Genomic DNA, 19,014 nt, shown 5'->3' with positions numbered 1-19,014 from the left:
GGCGAAATTTCGACAAGCGAGGCCGACATCACGTGAAAAACTCCGTTCTTCCTTCCCGCCTTGGCATTCCTCCCCAGGTGTAGATGCAAGTCTCTGCTATCACTGCATCAAGCAGTTTTTTGAATTTGTAAAAAGAGAAAAGTTATACTGCACAGGTAGTTCACCCATTCATTGAGTAGTGGTATTCTACATTCCCCTCACGATCCTCTCTTGGCCCCTGTTCAGCCCCATGTTTCCTGTCCACCAGCACCCAAAACTATGGAAATGCTCGTCATCGCTTTATTGACGCACTGGTTGAACGACATTTATCAGTTCATCCTTGGAATGAATGTCCTCTGCCTTCGGCATCTGTTGGTAAATCACCGGCATAGATGGTTCTGGCAGTTGATCCGATCGTCTTGCCTTCTTGGTGAACTTCTCCGCTTCATCAAACGACTCTCCCTTGTAGGCTGCCACTTTGTATTCGTTCTCATGACTGGCTTGAAGCTGAATGCGGCCATTTGCGTTGATTCTTGCATGTTTCAGAGTGACCCAGAGTTTGTGACCACCTGGTTCGTCAAACGAATACCTCGAGTCGAAGGTGCTGGCAGAGGAACTCCTTTCTAGGTCGGCAACAACACCCGCCACACCAACCTTCGTTTCCTTGTTTGTTCCGATCGTGGGCGTAAGCAAGCGGGCCTTGACAGGTGCGTAGTCATCCCGAGGCCCCAAGATTGGATGGTTTTCCAAAAAGTTGCGAGTGCGAAGGTAAGAGAGACCAGCCGACGGATGAGTTCGCGGCTTACTCATCATCTTGCCGTCAAGCTGGTCAACCACACTTTGACCGCCAAGGGTAGTTTTGAGCTTGGGGTTCAGAGTCTCCTCTCTAAGGTCGGGCATGTCGAAGTACTGAATAATCCACTGGCTGAGTGGCGAAGAGAGAGTTGTATCCTCGCGAAGCATCTTCAACCTTAACTCATACTCTTGTTCTGAGATCTCAAAGCCATCTTCTTCAGGAGGTTCAGCACCCTCAGCTCTAGCCTCCTCCTTTCGCTGGGCCAGCACCATCTCGGTGATCTTCTTGTGCAAAACTTCACCAAAGCTGGGCTGGTTCCTTTGCCTTTGCTTAGCCCCTTTCACCTTGGTTTTCAAGAATTTTTCGAATTCGCCCGTGGTCATTTCACCGACCCAAGGGCCGTCGTACTTCCACTTGCCATGGCCCTTGCTGCGCATGTCGGCATCCAAGTATGTATTGTCCTCGCGCTCGTTGAATACAGAAACGTGCTGGTGCGTTGAGGATGCTCCTACGTTGCTTCCGGAGCTCAAAGGCATGTTCAACTGCTGCCATTTTTCCAAGGTTCGTACGTGATCTCCGGCACTTTCGAAATCGGTAATGAAGTTGATCGTGTCTACTTCAAAGACTCTCATGGCCGGGGCCGTGGACCTGGTGGTTTCTCGCATTGGTAGTGGCCGTTTCATACCCCAATCGCCTCGATGCAGGCTAGATGCCGGTGTTGCTATGGCCTGATAGGTCGGAAAAGCTTGAGTTGCCGTATCTGACCCGACACTGGCCTCAAAGGCGCCATCACCCTCGAACGGCGGCGGGATTGGAGGCGGAAGCGAAAAGAGTCGAGAGTTGCGCAGCAGGTTCGCGGTGGGAGAAGACAGCTTGCGCGCCATCCGTTTCGACATGGTGGAAGAAGGCGCAACGGCGTGATGCCCCGCTGCAATTGGTGACGTTGACTGAGAGTTGCGACAGTGGAGTTGTGGTTGGAAATGTCCATTCGTTTTTGCCGATCCTCCGATTGGTGCACGGACCATGCGAACGAACCAAGTCCACCTCATGGCATGGGCAGCCCTTTCATGGAATTTGCTGAAGCACTAACTTCACAGCTGGCCCGATTTGTTCCCAAATATTGAAATGCGAGGAGGAGACGAGTCACCTGTTGGCTCGGCCTTAGCTACAATCAACTGTCTGAAGCAAAGCGATCATCACGTCTTCAATGTAATGCGCGCCGGCTTCTTCGCTCAACAAGCAGATTACCGCTCGTACTCCACGCTTTGTCAAAAATCAAGATTTTTGTTCAATCGTCTACCTAGGGACTGGCAAATGCTGCTCCCATCTTCAAATGCATGCTTTGGATATTCCGCGTTAAGGGTATCTTGCTGTGCGAGTCATCTACCACAAACGCCGGCCTGGACCCAATGGAATAAACGGTTCCGATTCTGCTTCCGCGCGGCAGATGGAATTTCGCGCCGTGCTCGTTCTGGACATGTCCTATGTCAAGATCCAGTCTCCATCATCGTCTTGTTCTTGTGGGTTGCTCGGATTCAATCTTGGCTCGTATCCCTCGACGGATGCGTGGGCCGTATCTTGAGGAGCCTTCGGTGTCGAAACGCTGTCGTTTTCCATGATAATGTCCTTGACAAGCCCTCTCGACTTTGCCGACTCGACTGTTTCGCCTCTCTCCAAAGCCAAATCGGCCATAGCTCTGTCCAGTGCTTGTGCGTCTCTAGGACCAAAATTGTTCAAAGAGAGGTCGGACATGATTTCGTTCAGATATCGCGCCTCGGATTGTGTTGGCACGTCGTCAACCATGAGCTCCAAGCCGTGCGATGTTGCAGCTCTTCGAAGCCAGGCCGGCTCCTCATCCAGCTGGACCTTGACGAAAAGGGCCCGGCGCGCGCAATCTTCCGAACACCACAGCTCCAGCTTTTCTCGATCCACAATCTGCAAGTTTCGACCACGGACTAGGAATTTTTTCTTGGCGCCGTTTTTATCGACCTTGGGAGGCCTAGGGCAGAGGGCGTAGCTGCAACGGCCAGCGCACTTGCGCTCCTCAAGCAGTGAGTCGTAGTCGGAGGGCTGGAAATTCATGATCAAGCTTTTGAACTGTGACGCGTCAGCGGGCGAAGGACGCTTGGGATCGGCGTCCGGGGAGGACGGAAAGTCGAGGAGCTGGACGATGGCATCAAGAATCTGGGCCTCGACGTCCTTTTGCTGCTGAATCAAAGTGGCATGATGGAGGGCTATTTGTTTGTTCCGGTCACTGGAGCGCGGGTCTCGGCGAGGCGGCGGCCGGCGCGGTTCCTGGGGTGGCGCGTAGGCGTGGGCGTGGTGGTGGGCATTAGAGTGGACGACGGAGTGAGCTGGGGGCGCGTTGTTGATTTTCCGCAAGATGGACTTGGGCAACGCAGCGCTCGCGTCGAATTTGGGAGGAGGCATTGGAGCTGACGAGGGTGTTGATGGCAGTGCATGCATTCGCGACGGAGGCTGAGCAGCGTGAGGTGTCAGTGGCTGAGATGGGTTTGGTCAGGTCGTCGGGCTTGCTTCGCTCCAGTTGCTCAGCGTCAGGGCCTCCTCACCGCAGCCAGATGACATCCGCCGCTCTCCTTAGCTCCGCCTTCGACAAGTCCAATCTGGTTGCCTCCCAAACATCCACCATCTGCGCTGCCCGCCAGCTTCTGCCACGGTTCGTATGCTCGGCTCCCATTCCCGCTTGCACTCGCATCTCGTCAAGTGGCTGCCTCTCCCGGTTCCTCGAAGCTCCGTCGCTGACGCAATGCCCCGCCAGTCCACCCGCCTTCGCTCGTCGCAGTCAACAGCCATACCACTCCACCGCAGCATCTCTGCTTCGATCAAACCCTGTTTCACCGCAGCGGGCTGGCCGCAGTAGAACGAGGCCCTCAGTCCGCACCACGCCTCCCAGCCCTGCGCTGGACCCGCAACCGCCATGTCTTCACCCCCGTTCAAGGTGAAGGCTCTTTACGACTACAACTCGGGCCACGAGGACGATTTGAGCTTTGCCGAAGGTGTCGTCATCACGGTCACAGCCGAGGAGGATGCCGACTGGTACGTCGGCGAGTACACGGCTGCCAATGGCGGCAAACAGGAGGGCTTGTTCCCCAAGAACTTTGTCGAGCGCTTCGAGCCTGCACCTCCTCCAAGGCCCGCTCGCACCGCGAGGCCGCCACCACCGCCCGAAGCATCCTCTGCTTCTGAACAGCAACCTGTCGAAGATGCGCCCAAGCACGCGCCGCAGGTCCAGCCAGAGCCTCAGGAGCAGTCTCCTGTTATTGTCCCGCAGGCAGCAGCCCCGGAGCCTGTCAAGATCGACGCGCCCAAATCGTCCATGTCTCCTTCGCCAGTCACTTCCCATGAGCATCCTCCGGTCCCGAAAGCTTCGAAACCGGCTCCCGCGACGACCTCCGCCTTGTCAGGCACCAAGTCGCCTCCGCCTGTCGCCGAAAAGCCGCAATCCTTTAAAGACCGCATCGCCGCTTTCAACAAGGCTGCTGCGGCGCCGGTGACACCTTTCAAGCCAGGTGCGCCGTCTACCGGCTTCATCAAGAAGCCCTTTGTAGCTCCGCCCCCAAGCCGTGATGCCTACGTTCCACCTCCGCGAGAGGCGGCACCCCAAAAGGTCTACCGGCGAGATGAGGATCCAGAGATCGCTGAAAGACAGGCTCAAGACCAGGAGAATGCTGCAAAGACGGGTCTCGCCGGCGGCGCCTCTGCAGAGCCTGAGGAAGAAGATGATCAGCCGAAACCTACAAGTCTCAAAGAGCGGATCGCACTTTTGCAAAAACAGCAAATGGAGCAAGCGGCGCGCCAAGCCGAGCGCCAATCAGAAAAGCCAAAGCGGCCGTCCAAGAAGCGCGTTGAATCTCATGACACCGAACCTCTTTCCGAGACAACCGAAGGCGGAGATCCGGAAGAGGCGAATGCCGCCAAGAAACGTCATCAACACGTGCCCAAGGCCGCCGAGACCAGAATTCAAGAGCCTCTTAGCGACGGCAATGAGGCCGATCAATCTGCTGCCGGTGAAACGACCGAAGATGCCGAAGGTCTGTCTACGAGCATTGAAGACGATGAGGACAAGAACCGGGCCAAGATGGCGGCTGCTGCGGCACCAAGGGCTCCGGCTGCGCCTACTCACGAGCCAGATGTTGGCGATGAGGAAGATGCTGCTGAAGAAGAGGAGGACGAAGAAGAAGAGGAGGAGATGGATGAGGAGACGCGTCGGCGCATGGAATTGAGAGAACGCATGGCTAAGATGAGTGGAGGCATGGGAATGGCTGGCATGTTTGGTCCACCTGGTGGTATGCCAATCCCTGGGATGAAACCACCAAAAAAGACTGGATCTGGCTCGGAGAGAAAGTCTACTGAAAGCAGGCGCGAGGCTGAACAGTCGCCCCCACTGCCCGCTCAACGCGTCCCCATGATCCCGATTCCCGGCATGCCGCATCCCGCGCTCCGAAGTCCTGATTCTGAAGGAACCGAGCTCGCTGTTGAAAAGGAGGATGAGCCAAGACACTCAATTACTGAACAACATAATGCGGAAGAGGTCCCGGACGTCGAAGACGTGAGGTCAGAAGCCTCCCACAAAGGCCACCTGGAAAACCGGCCAGTTCCTACTCATCCCCAAGGTACGTTCCATACGCGTCAACGTGCCGTTGCTGCTACGCACAGACCTGAGAGGTCCTCGAATTCGAGCGAGTCTCGATACTCAACAGTGAGCTGGTCGTCTGTCACTACTGACGGCCAGTCGGAGTACGTCTTGACTATCGAGGTCTCGAGTAGGTCATGTTGAACGCAGCGCGCCTGAACCATCCTGTCCTGTGCTCGTGTTGTTACTTACACATTACAGAGAGGAACCCAGCTTCCAATGAAGCTTCTCCAATCTCACCCAGCGATCGCGTTGCACCGCTGCCTCCTCTTGAGAGTACGTACAAGTATATCTTGATTAAAACATCTGCTAACACGAGCAGCCCGCCCGGTGCCTCCTCCAGTACCACCTACTGCTGCTCACCGTCGCGACGAGGACTCAGACTCGGAGGACGAAGACACTGAAGCGCCCAAGGAGCTCCCAGTCCGTGGACCTCCTCCACCTGTCCCTCAATCGCCGCCTCCGCCGCACTCAGCACAGCCAACTTCTCCCCATGTGCCGTCAAGGCCTTCTACGTCTTCAGAAAAGCGTTCCAGCCGTGCAGTTCCTCCGATTCCTATGGGAAGTCCGATCGTATCGCCTGTTCAAGCCAGGCCGCCGCCGCCACCACCGCCTGGTGCCTCTCCATCGAAGGCGTCCATGGACGCCACGCTCTCTTCTGGTCTCCACGCTCAGAGAGAAGAGGAGGGCGAGACTGACTACGAAGGCGATTATGATACTGATATAGCCTCTACTGCCACTCATAAAGATGCGCTCAAGGCACATCTAAGAGACCAAAGCCAGGACGACAGCACTTTGGCTGGTGACACGCCAGTCCGTTCCCCTGTTACGGGTCCTCGTCCAGTTCCGTCGGCCACAGCCCCGCGCGCGGTCCCTCCTCCTCCACCCCAAGAGCCACCACGCTCAAGAGCGTCCATAGATGCGCCAAGGGGTGCGCCGCCTCCGCCTCCGAGGGAATCTCTGGATTACCCTCGAGCTGCGCCTCCCCCGCCTCCCAGGGAGTCCCTTGATGCGCCACGAACCGTACCGCCACCACTTCCCCGTGATGCGAGGTCGCCGATCGAACATGATGGGTATGACCCGTTCAAGAATGCTCCAGGCTCTAGAGCGCCTCAACCGCCTCCGGTGCCGCCGCCTGCTGCTCGAGAACCAGCAACTCCCGCTGAAGAAGCGGAGGAGGACGAGCTGTACTCCAGTCCACCACCGCGCCGGATGAGCCAGAGAATGAGCCGACATGCGGCTCACCCGCCGCCGCCTCCTCACCAGGAAATACCCGAATCCATGATTCCAAATTCTCCTGGACGCAGCTCTATGCAGGCCTCACGCCGATCGGTTGACGTGGAACGGGCCGTCGGCTCGCGCCGCTCGATGGATCAGGCGCGTCCTTCCTTGGATCACGGCCAGATTGCAAATGATGTCGACTTGGGTCACAATAGCAAATGGTGGACTCAGCCCAACACGCCGCCTCCCGTTTTCCAAAACCGCAAGGACGTTCTTTTCGAGATGGAGGAGTCGACCACCACTAAGCGCGGAGGCAGGGCGATTGTCCAAAAGGATGTGTACATCTTGTTCCAAGACTACTCGCAAACGGTCGTCACCGCACGATACTACTCGCACGACCAGGAACAGGCTTCGCTGGAACAGCGCCATGAAGCGCCGCCGCCAAAGCTTCGTCAAGATCAATTGGAGAAGGCATATGAGCACTTTGGGCGTCGCATCGCCGATGACGTCAACAATAAAAAGGACACCGTGGTTGGGGATGGCTCTCCGCAAGCCCTAATCCTGGACCTGCTTGCTCCATTCAATGACGCTCTTTTGCCTGTTGGCACGCGCGCATACGGCGCTCTCGTCTATGCCAACCTCGGAAACGCGTCGGTGCAGCAGCACGACGAGATTCGCCCCGGCGACATCATTAGCTTGCGCAACGCGAAATTTCAGGGAAAGCACGGCACCATGCATGCCAAGTACAGCATGGACGTTGGTAAACCAGACCACGTCGGTGTCGTTATTGAGTGGGACGGCACCAAGAAGAAGATTCGCGCATACGAGCAGGGGCGCGAGAACAAAAAGGTCAAGGCGGAGAGTTTCCGCATGGCTGATTTGCGCAGCGGCGAGGTCCGAGTGTGGCGCGTCATGGGCAGAGATTGGGTCGGGTGGGATAGTGCGCACTGAGTTGGCCGGAGAAGCAATTGCATGGAATGACCAAGGTCTGTACGGTTGATGAATTGAGCGGGTGCATCCATTGGTAGGTGGCGAGCAAGCGTGCTTGTTTGCGTGTCTGTCGTTGCCATCATTGTTGTAGCGTCGCATTGGGTCGTGTGAGGATAGTGATTTATGTCTTTACTGCCTTGGCAACAGCGGCGGCCTGGTTGTAGTTCCTCTTTTTGGTTGTTGTTGTTGTCGTCCTCGTCCTCGTCGTGTTGGCGCAAGGATTGCTGGAGCAATGCGCCTCCGGTGATAGTTTGGTACCAAGTAGATAATAGTCTGGTGGAGATGGAGCGTTCATTGAAGCCCAGCTATCCCCCTCAATGCTTTGGTCATAGTCTTCATCTTGCGTTTTTCTTCGAGATGTCACCATTGCAGTGGCTCAGAGTGAGGAATTCATTTCGTAATTCGCATGTGCTTGAGCGCTCCGTACAATCTACCCGCTGAATTCGATTCTTCCCGAAGCCTGCAGGAAATAATGCATCTTGTTTATGTAAACGGTTGCGCCTAATTCTGCACGTGATTGTGTTCCCAAACCCTGGCGCTTAATATCAGGAGAGGAGAAAGATCCATGAGCGAAAGGGGGGCAAAGTGTCCAGGCCGTCATCGTCTAGTTGACATCCTTCATGAGCTTCTGGATAGACTTGACCATGTCCTCTGTCGAGTAGAGCTTGTTCTTCACAGGACTATCCGGGCCCTTCATGATACTCATCACTGCGCCAAACTTCTTGGGCCCGTCCATATTGGCAATCTGCTGCTTCAGGATCTCCTCGATTTCGGCAGGGCTCAGGAAGCCGTTGGCCTCTTCAATTTCCTTGACGTACTCGTTCATGACCGTGATGCTGCCCTGCTCTCTGTCGACCAAGTCCTGCCGTTTCGCTTCGCGGAAGTTTTCCACGGCGTCGGACGAGGAGTGGATCTTCTTGAGAAAGAGGGCGCGCAGCTTGCCGTCGTTCTCGACCGGGTTCTGGCTGTGAGAGGCATTGGTGATGTCGGCCAGGACTTCGCGGATGACGGAGAGACGGGCAGAGTCCTTGGAGCGCATGGCATTCTTCATATCTTCGCGCAGACGGGGAAGGATGATGGGAGCTGGTGCAGCCTCGGCCGAGTACGGCCTAACGAAAGTGCGGAGGGAGCGAAAGCAGAGCTGCGCAGAGCGGAATCGCGACGGCAGAGCGAAAGACATGGTGCGGGTAGTTGGCCGGCGGCTTTTGGGCAATGGTCAATTGTGGAGCGATACCTGGTGACATATATTAGACGATGGTGAGCAGTATGGATCGGGACTCGAGACTAATCACCAACCTCTTGGAATCGAAGTTTGGAGAAACGTGGTGCGGTGTCAATGGGTTGTTTTGGCAACGCGGAAAATGGTGCCGTCAGTTGGGAGAAAGCAGGCGGCGCGCCAAGCCTGACGGGTAAGGTAGGTAAGCTGCCGCGCGAGGTTGTTCGGCGGGCAGGGCATTTTACAGCTTCACCGGGCAAGCTCCAGTCCTCCCACCCAGTCAGCTTTTCAACCGTCACCTCTCCGCCGCCCGCCCCTCGACCTGCCCAGCCTCTTCTCCTCCGTTCGTTCTGTGATGCATGTTCTCGGTTAAGGCGTTGCGCGTACTCCAGCATCATCCTCGACGCCGACAGGTGCCCGCCTAATATTATCAACACACATCCTCTTCTCTACAATACCACGCGCTGAACGCGACGAGAGATGAACATCGGCCCTGCGACTCCTCAGAGGCCCTTGCCAGGTGCCTATTTCGCCACTCCAGGCCCCGGAGGACGCCCTGCTCAACCCGTATTTGGACGCGCGCCCACTGCTCCCGCAAATCCGGCTCCGCAACCACAGCTAGCACCCGTCGCTGCTGTTGCGCCTGTGGCCCAGCAACAGCTCCACACACAGCCCGAGATACAGCCAATTGAGCGCGCAGCAAGGACCGTCAACGACACATTGACCCAGGAGGCTAGATACCCCGATTTGGACAGCTACATTACGCGTGAGTGCCTCGAACGCGCTGTCTATTTGTCCGGCGGCGCAAGGGAATCGGATGATGCTAAAACTTTGTACAGAGGGAATATCGTCAGACTATGACATTCCGAGGAGCAACGCCCTGGCGCCGTTCCAGCAGGTCAAGACACACAACATCCCTGACCGGATATTCGAGCAGTACAATGACGCGCAAGTCAGCACAATGTTTGGGCTGTTCGCCGAGTTAAACCACGCCTGGGTCGTCATTGACAATGCGCTTTACCTCTGGGACTACACGCACCCGAATCCCGAGTTGAAGGCTTGGGAAACTCAGTCGAATACCATTACGGCGGTGAAGCTTGCAAAGCCGCGAAGTAAGGTCTTCGTCCCCAAAATCACGCACATTCTTGTCGTGGCGACGATAAACGACATGTACATCATTGGTCTCTCGTATGCCACGGGACCTGAAGGCGTCAGTGAGGTGCAGCTATACGAAACGAAAATGCAAGCATCAGTCCGAGGCCTCGACGTGAGGTGTATAGAAGGATCGGCCAAGACGGGAAGAATCTTCTTTGGCGGCAATACAAACGACGATGTGTATGAGCTTACGTACCAGCCAGAGGAAAAGTGGTTCGGAAGCAAGTGTGGCACTGTCAACCACGTCAACAAGAGCTATCTGAGTTGGAACTATGCGGCGACGATGGTGGGCTGGGGCAAGCACCCTTCGCACGAGCACGTGGTTCAGCTGGCCGTGGATGACACCAGGAACCTGCTGTACACGCTCTCGAACAACTCGGCAATACGCGTCTTCCACATGAGGAATATGACGGCCCTGGATTGCGTCATCACGAGGGCCTTTTCAACGCTGAGGACGCAAATAGGCCACATGGTTGCTTCGTCACAGCTCATTGCTAACAACACATCGGTCGTCGCCATCGCCCCCATTACCGCCACAGAGGCAGCGCGCCTGAACCTGGTCGCCATTACCAACACCGGCTGCCGGATATTCCTCAGCGCAACTTCTGGGGGCTACTACGCTACGGACATCGCTAGCGCCCCGACGAGCATGCAAGCGCACCATGTCAAGTTCCCCCCGAGTAACGCACAAAGCGATAATACCGTGGTGCCAGTTGGAGCTTACCAAGTCCCAGCCATTAACACTAATTCCTCATCTCTCACTCTGACCACCAAAGCCGCTCGATTCCCCCCTGGCTACTTCCTCTACTTTGTCCGTACAGACGCCAATACGAACGCTGAACAACTCTTCCTCTCGACGCCGGATTCTGGTCGGATTGCCCGCCCCGCGGAACCCGCAGCCATCCCTCGCTACATCGAAAAGGGACAATGGATTCCACTCGGCAACAGCATGCAGGCCATCGGTCTGGTCTCGGAGCCGTTTGGAGCTAGCAAACATCCTGTAGGCTTTGGAAATGAGTTGGCCGTGCAGTTTGATCAGCCTACGAGCGAGTTTGCCATCCTGACGAGTTCCGGCGTGCACGTCATTCGCCGAAGAAGGCTGGTAGACATTTTGGCCGCGGCCATGAGGTCTGGTGGAGGCGAAGAGGGACTGGAGACAGAGGTCAAGAATTTTGTGCGCGCGTATGGCCGCACTGAGCTTTGCGCAGCTGCATTAGCAGTCGCGTGCGGCCAGGCATCCGACGTGACGCACGACTTCCGCGTTGCTAGGATGACCGACCAGGAGACACTCGAGTTTGCGCGCAAAGTCTTCATCGAGTACGGTGGTAAGCCCACATACAACGAGAACTTGCAGCTCGACAACACCACCCAACCTATCGACAACGTCAGACCCTCACCACGCCATGACGGCGTTGCATTATACATTGCAAGACTCCTTCGCTCTGTTTGGAAGTCGCAAATCCTAAAGGAAAACATTACCCCCAACAACGGACTGCAAGTCGAGGCCACAGTTGGCACGGCCAAGCTGCAAAGCATACAACGCGATCTCACCCATCTCAAAGAGTTCTTTGACAACAACAAGTCTTTCATCGAAGGTCTGAGCGGGCCCGAGATTCGCGGACAGACCCCTCAGGAGGAGCTCTCGCTTCGTGGCGAGCACCGTGCCATGAATGCTCTGCTAAACTTGCTCAAAAACGTCATTGAGGGCATCTCTTTTGTGCTGGTCCTTTTCGACGAAAAGGTTGATGAGATTGTGCTTTCCCTGCCTGATGACATTCGGCAGCGGGTGCGCGAACTGACCTTTGAGAGCCTTTTCTCCTCTCCCCACGGAAGAGACTTGGCCAAGGAGCTCGTCAAGGCCATTGTCAACCGCAACATCCAAAAGGGATCAAACGTCGACACCGTCGCTGATGCTTTGCGCAGAAGATGTGGAAGCTTCTGCAGCGCGGACGACGTCGTCATCTTCAAGGCACAGGAGAATCTACGGAAGGCTGCTGACGCAGGCAAGGAGTCGGAAACGGGACGCACTCTGCTCAATGACAGCTTCAATCACTTGATGAGAGTCGCTTCGAGCTTGTCCATGGAGGTCCTTCAGGTCGCCGTTGAGCAATACATTGCCATGGAGTTCTTTGCGGGTAAGTGGTGTGGAAATTCACTTGACTTGTGCTGACTGTTTGTAGGCGCCATCCGTCTGATTTTGCAGGTGGCAAGCCAGCGCGATCGTGGCAACAGAGCTCTTGGCTACATCAAGGACGGCATGCAAGAGACTGTAAGAATTTGAACTCTGCTACCTTTACAGCGAAGCTAACGACTCTTAGGACCCCAGGCGGCGAGACTACGATCGTCGCAGGGAATGCTACAACCTCGTTCACCGAGTCATCCAAGCGGTTGACGCTGCATCGCTTGCCGAACCACAGCTTGTTGACGGCCAATTTTCCGCAACAGAGACTCGCAAGCAAGAGGCGTACGACGAGATCAACGGATCCACGGATGAAGTCTTCCAAATCCACCTCTACGATTGGTACCTGGAGCAAGGCTGGAGCGACAGACTACTCGATATCGAGACCGATTACGTTGTCAGCTACTTGAGAAGAAAGTCGGAAGAGGAAGCTAGACACGCCGACCTCTTGTGGAAGTATTATGCACACCACCGCAGGTTCTTCGAGGCTGCAGAGGTGCAGCTCCAGCTCGCCAAGAGCGGTTTCGACCTGACTCTGGAGCAGCGCATTCGGTACCTTAGTCAAGCCAAGACAAACGCGTCTGCTCGCTTGACGAGCGTCAGCGATGTTCACCTAACCCGCCAATCGCGCCAGGAGCTCCTCCGCGAAGCTAGTGACCTTCTCGACCTGGCCAACATCCAAGGCGACATTCTCGAGCGTATGAGATCTGACGCCCGCCTCGGTCCAGATCGCCGCCCCATCATTCTCCGCGAGCTCAACGGACAAGTTCTCCCTCTCGACGACCTGTTTGGCAACTACACGGACCAAGCCGGGTACTACGACCTTAGTCTGCTCATCTACGCCGTCGCCGAACACCGCGACCTCACCAACATACGCGCGACCTGGCAAAACCTGTTCGAGCAGCTGCACTACACGGCGACGCAAGCCAACCAGCGGCCGTGGGAAGTGGTGGCAGACAAGGTGCGCGAGCTGGGCACGCGCCTGCAGCTAAACGAGACAGTCTTCCACGTGCAGACAGTCGTGCTGCTGCTCGAGACGTACGCGTACACGTACCAGCGCGGGTACGGCGGGCCAACCTGGGTCGCCGACGTCTTCCTCGACCTGGGCGTGCCGCACGAGCAGCTCGTTGCCGTGCTCGAGGCCATCTGGTACAACAACGAAGCGCCCTTCGTCGCGCGTGCGCGCCGCTGGATCGGCCAGGACCTCGTCCGCGTCTGCGAGGCCTGGTTCGACGAGTCGGCGCGCGGCGGCGGATACGCGTTTGGCGGCGTCGAGAACGCGGCTGCCATTATGGATCTCTTGAACCAGGTGCAAACGGCAGGCGTGCTGGACCAGGAGTTTTTGGAGCGCACGATCGACTTGAGGGGTCGGATTGAGGTTGTGCTGCGGTAGGCGAGGGGAAGGGAGGTGAGGTGGTTGGTTGATTGAGCGGTAGCTTGCTTGGGTCGGGTTCATGGGTTGGGTTGGGCCTTGTCGTCGTTGTCGTCGTCGTTGGGCGTGCGTGCGTACGCAAAAGCAAAGTCAGAGCAGAGCAAAGAGCAAAAGAAGGAAGCGAATAAAGAAAGGGGTTGATTGATTGATTCATTGTTTGTTGGTTGGTGGATCGTTACTGTTCGTCCCGTGTCATCGCTACGTTTCTAGGCAGGCATGCAGGCAGGCAGGAAGGCATGCACATTAAGTGGAGTGAGAGAGTGGTATTCGCACCACCACCTCCTCCTCTTCCTTCTCTTTCTTCTCCTTCCTCTTCTTCATCTGTAGATTTCTCTCTTTCTCATCGTTATCGCCATCATCGTCTTTCTTCTTTGCATCTCCATTCTTCCAAAAAAACGGGCATCGGTTTGGGCGCTGACGGTGGGAGTAGTGTGTTAGACAGTCAGGCAGGCAAGTAGGTAGGTAGTTACGTAGACAGCGTACGTGCATGCGCGCGATGCATGCGCTGCGAATCAATGAAAAGCTATTTGGATTACTTTGTGTGGCACGCAGAAACGGGGTGAGGGTGATCGAAGCTTTGTTGTCTGCGTGTAGAGTCTGCTTTGTCTGTTTTGGGTTGCAAAGCTCTTCCTTGCTTCGCTGGCTGGCTTTGAAAGACCGGACGGCAGGCTATGGCTGCTTGTATGGTTGTTTTCAGCTGAGTTGAGTTAACTGATGAGGTTTTGCATCTGTTGTTTGCTCTGCCGTACACTTGAAGAACAACCGATATTTTGGCGTGGACCCTGTAAGAGTGTAGTGGCCGTCTTCTTGAGCACCCATGTCTTCTGATGGGATGTACGCTGCAACGAGAGAGATGCTGAAGTTGAAGAAGACACGCAAACTCGGCAAAGTGAACAACAGGAAGGAAGGGGTGTGTGTACATGTTCACTAGTCAATCTTTTCCCAAACACTGACCTAACTTGCCCTACTCACCCATCCCCTCTCCCCCCTCCCATTTCCCCCCTTTCCCATCCCCCCCTTTCCCTTCCCCCCACCAATCCCACCACCTTACCACCCTGCCCCCCTAACGCACGCCCCCAAACTCCCCACGCCGCGCAAAAGCAACCGCACAGGCGCCAAAACAACCCACAGCGCGCGCCCCAGCGCGCCGAGCAGGTAAAAAGCGGCGAGAAGGCCCCACAGCGCCAGAACCAATTTGCCGACCAAGAGGGCGTTGGAGCGAGTGACGGTGAGAGAGAGAAGGGTTTGTGGCGATGAGGAGGTGGAGGGGTCTAGTGCTTCTGCTTCGGCTGTTGTGGATTTGGATTTGATGGGGATGTTGGTCGGTTTGTCGGCGGCGGCGGCGGTTGTGGTTGTAGTGGTGGATGATGATAGGGGTCGCGAGCTTAGCAGTGCGGCGGATTTGGCGCCGGATGATGCGCTGTGGGAGGTTGATCTCGCAGCATCTTGGGTCTTCATGGTAGCGGTAGTAGCAGCTGTAGGGGCTTTGACGGGAGCGCTGACGACGCGTTTTGCCTTTGCGGCGGCGATGCGCTCGAGTGCTGCTTTGAGCGTGGCGCTCCTGTCTCTGTCTGCCGTCGTCGTGGTCGTGGTCGTGGCCTTTGTCGATTGCACTGTCGTTGGCTCTCTCGTCGATGTCGTTTTGGATTTGGACTTCGTCTTGTGCTTCTGATGTTGTTGGTCCACGGCTTCGATGGTCTTCTCCTTCTCCTTCTCCTTTCCTCTCCCTACGGCCTTTTGCTCTTTGGGTGGTTCGGGATGCAACAGTTCCTTTTCTCGTCGGTACCCTTTTTCTCTTCTTTTGATTTTGCTCTTGTCTTTCTCCTTTTCTTTGTTAGAGTCCTTCTCTTTCACCTTCACTTTCTTTTCCTTATCTTGATCAACCTTCTTCCCAGTCGTCACCACAATCCGTGGCACACCGTTCCCATTCAGTCGCGTTGGAACCTTCTCAACAGAAACAGAGTCCGACTGATACGCAGGCTCAATGGGGTGGCACCGGCTGCTCACAACCGACGCCCGCGTCTGGGTAGACTGGCTCCACGTCTTCGGAATGTACTCATGCTTCGGCGGCACCGGTGGTGCATCCTCTTCACGTTCGTGCGCCAGTGGCTTTCGAATGATTTCAATCTTCGCAAACTGCGGCGTAAGCGGCGGTGTTGGCATCTGGTGGTGCGGCGGCGGCACCGGAGCAGGACTGTACAACGGATATCGAACTGGGCAGTCGTCTGAGAAGCGGACGTGGCGAGACGAAGACGGATCATGCGTGGGGACTGAAGGCAGTTCCATCTCGGGAGGAGAGGAACTGGCGGCGGGAAGCTCGTATACTCTTCGGCTGCCCGTCGTCACCCACGTCGCAATGGCGTCCGTCCCCCCGTTCGTCTTCGTCTTTGGCGGCGGCGGACTGACTCGGAGGGCTCCTGGTATGCGCAAATGGTCTGGATCGAACGCGGCAAAGTGCGTCGGCGAAGGTTGTGCCTGCAAAGGCGACACATCGCTCAGTGCATCCGGCGGCTCCTCGATTGCATCCTCGACGTACGGTGCAGGTGGTTTCCTCTTCAGAGTCGACACTTTTCGCAAAGGACGCCAAAAGTCGGGCCAGCGATCTCGGGGCCTCTGCTCTTCTTCAAAGGCGCGTTCCTCATGTTTTTGCGGCGCCTGACCTGCATCCTTCGCCCCGCGCAATGCGATGGGCTCGGGATGCTCCGTCATGACGCTCGAAAAAGCCGGGCTCATCCTTCCGGTATGCGGATTCGGGTTCTGCACAGTAAGGTAGTCTTCCGTGTCCTTGATGGAGAGATGCGTCTTTCCTTCGGTCGGGTGGACGTATGGCACGATCGATCCTGAAGAAGACGACAAGTCGCTGTCATCTCCGAGCTCTGGAGGTTGGAGGAATAGCTTCTTCTTCCAATTCCTACGCGTCTGACCCTGCGAGACTTTTCCTTGGCCTGCGCATTCTTGGTGGGGCGGCTCCGGCTGGAATGCGGCTGGGGTCGTGGAATGTGGTGCTCGCATGGCTGCGAGCAATGACGAACACAGCTGTGCCGACGCGTCTTGACTTCTAAAGGCGCAGCTATGTCGCGTGAGGGCTTTACGGTGGCGTGATGAGGGTTTTGGGATACATTCATGGTAGTAACTTTTGGATTCAGATCGAGGCGTGGATGATGGCTCCAAGATGGATCCAGTCCAGCTTAACTACAGCCTTGTTAGCCAGTGTCTTTGACCTTTGATCAGACAGTGCAAAGAGTCCTCGGAACCGCACTTGCTGCAAAGCACAAGGGCTCCATGACTGGGGAAAAAGCATGTGAGTGAGAATTTCATCACTTGTTGCTCACACGTCCGAAAATAGCTTCTTCATGCAAAACGCACGTTGATCAAAAGCGCATCGTGTCACAAAGCTTGCCCAAAACGGACATTCGTCTCGATTCGGCATTAATTTCGAGAGGTATTGTAGCTGGTTTTCAAGTCAACCCAACACCCAATCCGTGCAAGCCCGTATCCCATTTCGCGTCTGGGGAGATGAATATTCTCGTTGCCATGCTGAGCCGAAGCCCCTTCTGGAACTCGAGCTCGAATGGGCGCCAAGCCATTTCCAGCGGGAATCGGAAAGTCGATTGCTCGAGACATGAAGACTGGAATGTACCAAGCCCATCCCCAGCCCCCAGTTTTGACAGAACCGCTTTCGATCGGCCAAACTGAACGCGTCCTTGAACCACTTTGATCCAAATGCGGGAAATGCTTGTGTGGGCTCTTTTGACATCAAACCCCCGGCCACGGCCTCGCCTGTCGTGTGCCAATTCCGAATGAAGTGAGAAGCTTTCACGTACCTGGGCGGCTCGCATGCAACTCCGAAACGCCTGACCATGCAGTCTCACTCAACCTATGTCGGTACCAGAATCATCTTCACCTCATCGAAGGTAGGCCGTCTTTTGTCCAGCCCTTGGCTCTCATGCTCGACTCGATGGCGCTCCAGATCTGTTCGACAACCTCCCTATCTCGCCATCTTGCAGTAGCACCCTGATTCGGCGTCCACTTGTCGACCTGCGCGCAGACGACGCCCCTTCCCCAGCCCCTAACTGTTTCTGGCACGGTTTCGCCTCGCCAACCCACGTAGACGCCCAAGGCATGGCTGAAAAGCTCGGCAGGTTGCGTCCACTTGTAAGATTTGAACTGCCATGTCTGTCCCGTGGTGAAGACGGCCACCACGCGCTGCCAGTAGTCGGGCTTGAATTGATCGGGGGAATCGACAAGAATAAAGCGGAGTGGACGAGCCGGATCAATGCTAGGAATCGTACGCATCAGATGTAGAAGATTGGGACCGCCTCCCGCTGAATCTGCAGGAGTAAAGAGACCGCCGTCCAGGAATGACTTGATATTCGACATGCGCAAGAGCGACGACGCGGAGGGTGAAAGGAGGATGATTGGCTCTGGACGGCGTCCACTGGGTTTCTTGAGGTTGGAGACGAGCGCGGGGTTCGATGCTGCCATGGAGTTTGGCGCGGCGTGCTCTGCGCGTTTACCGTGTCCGAGCAAAGATGCAGCTTGCTTGCGCACATGTGAAAAGTCCTGTTCAAGCTTAGCAGGGTCCAACCATCCGCGCACGTAGTCTCATACCGTGGGCTTGATGCCGCGCAAAACACTGTTGCGGTCTCCCATCCGCCGCTCGCAGTTGTAAATCTCCAACAGACGCGGGTCTGGCTCAGCCTTGCCGGCCTTGGGCGCGCCACTCGGAACCGTCGTTATACCTCCCGCTGTACCTGCAGCAATGTCTGCCGAGCTTGCAGCTTGGCTCGTCTCTGATGGCAGCGGCTTGATATTCTCACTCTCCTCCGATCCGCCCTCAAGCCAAGTAATTAGATCAAGCTTTTCCGCAAATACCAAGTTCCTGACCGCACCACCGGCACCACCTGGAGCTGCCAGCTCTTCGTTCAGGCGTTGTACAGAGGTAATGTATTCTGGAACCGCGGCATCTTTCTTGAGCCATGTGAAATACACGCTCCGCAAGTCGATTGGCTGGCTGCCGGAGAGAAAGCGCGTGGATGAATTGAGAGGAATAGCGCGATGCTGTCCTTCTTCGTGGTTGAATTGGAGGAAGGACGCTTTGGCGAGGTTCTGCTCAACGTCCTGAGCATGGGAGGCGTCGGCGGACGTGGTGGGTATCGGAGGTTTGTTTGCCGCAATGGCCGCGCGCAGGTTCAAGAGTGGGTCGGCGTCAGTCATTGTAACGATATGCGACAATGCAGTTCGGGCTCGTGGGGAGGAGGTTGCAAGGTGGATGGTGGATGGCAGCGTTGCGGCCGCAGTCAAGCCAGGCGACGCGGCGAGCTCCAAAGGTGGTCCGAGCGTCTTGTGCACTTGGGTCCCTCACACCTTTGGAGCTCCAATTGATGATCTT

At 56.1% G+C, this 19,014-nt stretch overlaps 8 protein-coding genes across 8 annotated transcripts; 3 read left to right on the top strand and 5 right to left on the bottom strand.

The window, feature by feature from the left end:
* Positions 1–93: 93 nt before the first annotated feature.
* On the bottom strand, positions 94–1,759 carry IWZ02DRAFT_456513 (mitochondrial 37S ribosomal protein bS1m). The gene has a single exon (XM_066767864.1). The coding sequence runs from the start codon at positions 1,669–1,671 to the stop codon at positions 280–282; it is 1,392 nt and encodes a 463-aa protein (XP_066621395.1). The 5' UTR covers positions 1,672–1,759; the 3' UTR covers positions 94–279.
* IWZ02DRAFT_456512 (Rtr1/RPAP2 family-domain-containing protein) lies at positions 1,760–3,299 on the bottom strand. The gene has a single exon (XM_066767863.1). It carries the CDS (start codon positions 3,239–3,241, stop codon positions 2,258–2,260), a length of 984 nt encoding a protein of 327 aa, XP_066621394.1. The 5' UTR covers positions 3,242–3,299; the 3' UTR covers positions 1,760–2,257.
* IWZ02DRAFT_456509 (uncharacterized protein) lies at positions 3,300–7,998 on the top strand. The gene is made up of 4 exons (XM_066767862.1): positions 3,300–3,452; positions 3,555–5,409; positions 5,631–5,705; positions 5,752–7,998. Exons 2-4 carry the CDS (start codon positions 3,714–3,716, stop codon positions 7,599–7,601), a joined length of 3,621 nt encoding a protein of 1,206 aa, XP_066621393.1. The 5' UTR covers positions 3,300–3,452; positions 3,555–3,713; the 3' UTR covers positions 7,602–7,998.
* IWZ02DRAFT_317652 (uncharacterized protein) lies at positions 7,683–8,294 on the top strand. The gene has a single exon (XM_066764164.1). It carries the CDS (start codon positions 7,764–7,766, stop codon positions 8,079–8,081), a length of 318 nt encoding a protein of 105 aa, XP_066621392.1. The 5' UTR covers positions 7,683–7,763; the 3' UTR covers positions 8,082–8,294.
* Positions 7,999–9,104, bottom strand: IWZ02DRAFT_422815 (Yqey-like protein-domain-containing protein). Its single transcript, XM_066765865.1, has 2 exons — positions 8,937–9,104; positions 7,999–8,874 (listed from the first exon to the last, which is right to left on the bottom strand). Exon 2 carries the CDS (start codon positions 8,818–8,820, stop codon positions 8,245–8,247), a length of 576 nt encoding a protein of 191 aa, XP_066621391.1. The 5' UTR covers positions 8,821–8,874; positions 8,937–9,104; the 3' UTR covers positions 7,999–8,244.
* A 10-nt stretch (positions 9,105–9,114) lies between these two features.
* IWZ02DRAFT_317634 (non-repetitive nucleoporin) lies at positions 9,115–13,721 on the top strand. Its single transcript, XM_066764163.1, has 4 exons — positions 9,115–9,622; positions 9,696–12,146; positions 12,192–12,280; positions 12,330–13,721. Exons 1-4 carry the CDS (start codon positions 9,337–9,339, stop codon positions 13,581–13,583), a joined length of 4,080 nt encoding a protein of 1,359 aa, XP_066621390.1. The 5' UTR covers positions 9,115–9,336; the 3' UTR covers positions 13,584–13,721.
* Positions 13,722–14,669: 948 nt separating this feature from the next.
* IWZ02DRAFT_522583 (uncharacterized protein) lies at positions 14,670–16,986 on the bottom strand (the record flags this gene model as incomplete). The annotated part of the gene is made up of 1 exon (XM_066770841.1): positions 14,670–16,986. The coding sequence occupies exon 1, from the start codon at positions 16,632–16,634 to the stop codon at positions 14,670–14,672; it is 1,965 nt and encodes a 654-aa protein (XP_066621389.1). The 5' UTR covers positions 16,635–16,986.
* A 536-nt stretch (positions 16,987–17,522) lies between these two features.
* IWZ02DRAFT_380774 (pol II transcription elongation factor-like protein subunit Cdc73) lies at positions 17,523–18,839 on the bottom strand (the record flags this gene model as incomplete). Its single annotated transcript, XM_066765126.1, has 2 exons — positions 17,523–18,185; positions 18,234–18,839. 2 exons carry the CDS (start codon positions 18,837–18,839, stop codon positions 17,523–17,525), a joined length of 1,269 nt encoding a protein of 422 aa, XP_066621388.1.
* Positions 18,840–19,014: the final 175 nt, after the last annotated feature.

Source organism: Phyllosticta citriasiana (assembly GCF_038021145.1).
Source record: "Phyllosticta citriasiana strain CBS 120426 chromosome Unknown IWZ02scaffold_9, whole genome shotgun sequence".
Lineage (NCBI taxonomy): Eukaryota > Fungi > Ascomycota > Dothideomycetes > Botryosphaeriales > Phyllostictaceae > Phyllosticta > Phyllosticta citriasiana.
The sequence above is the reverse complement of the archived record's forward strand: the minus strand, read 5'-3'. Positions and strand labels throughout refer to the sequence as shown.

What these genes read in the sequence shown, in the direction of transcription:
- IWZ02DRAFT_456513 (XM_066767864.1), bottom strand. Translation starts at nt 1,671, where the DNA reads ATGTCGAAACGGATGGCGCGCAAGCTGTCTTCTCCCACCGCGAACCTG.
- IWZ02DRAFT_456512 (XM_066767863.1), bottom strand. Translation starts at nt 3,241, where the DNA reads ATGCATGCACTGCCATCAACACCCTCGTCAGCTCCAATGCCTCCTCCC.
- IWZ02DRAFT_456509 (XM_066767862.1), top strand. Translation starts at nt 3,714, where the DNA reads ATGTCTTCACCCCCGTTCAAGGTGAAGGCTCTTTACGACTACAACTCG. An exon ending in AGTTCCTACTCATCCCCAAG is followed by an intron (nt 5,410 to 5,630) that starts GTACGTTCCATA and finishes TACACATTACAG; the next exon opens with AGAGGAACCCAGCTTCCAAT. An exon ending in ACCGCTGCCTCCTCTTGAGA is followed by an intron (nt 5,706 to 5,751) that starts GTACGTACAAGT and finishes TAACACGAGCAG; the next exon opens with CCCGCCCGGTGCCTCCTCCA.
- IWZ02DRAFT_317652 (XM_066764164.1), top strand. Translation starts at nt 7,764, where the DNA reads ATGTCTTTACTGCCTTGGCAACAGCGGCGGCCTGGTTGTAGTTCCTCT.
- IWZ02DRAFT_422815 (XM_066765865.1), bottom strand. Translation starts at nt 8,820, where the DNA reads ATGTCTTTCGCTCTGCCGTCGCGATTCCGCTCTGCGCAGCTCTGCTTT.
- IWZ02DRAFT_317634 (XM_066764163.1), top strand. Translation starts at nt 9,337, where the DNA reads ATGAACATCGGCCCTGCGACTCCTCAGAGGCCCTTGCCAGGTGCCTAT. An exon ending in TTTGGACAGCTACATTACGC is followed by an intron (nt 9,623 to 9,695) that starts GTGAGTGCCTCG and finishes AACTTTGTACAG; the next exon opens with AGGGAATATCGTCAGACTAT. An exon ending in AGGACGGCATGCAAGAGACT is followed by an intron (nt 12,281 to 12,329) that starts GTAAGAATTTGA and finishes AACGACTCTTAG; the next exon opens with GACCCCAGGCGGCGAGACTA.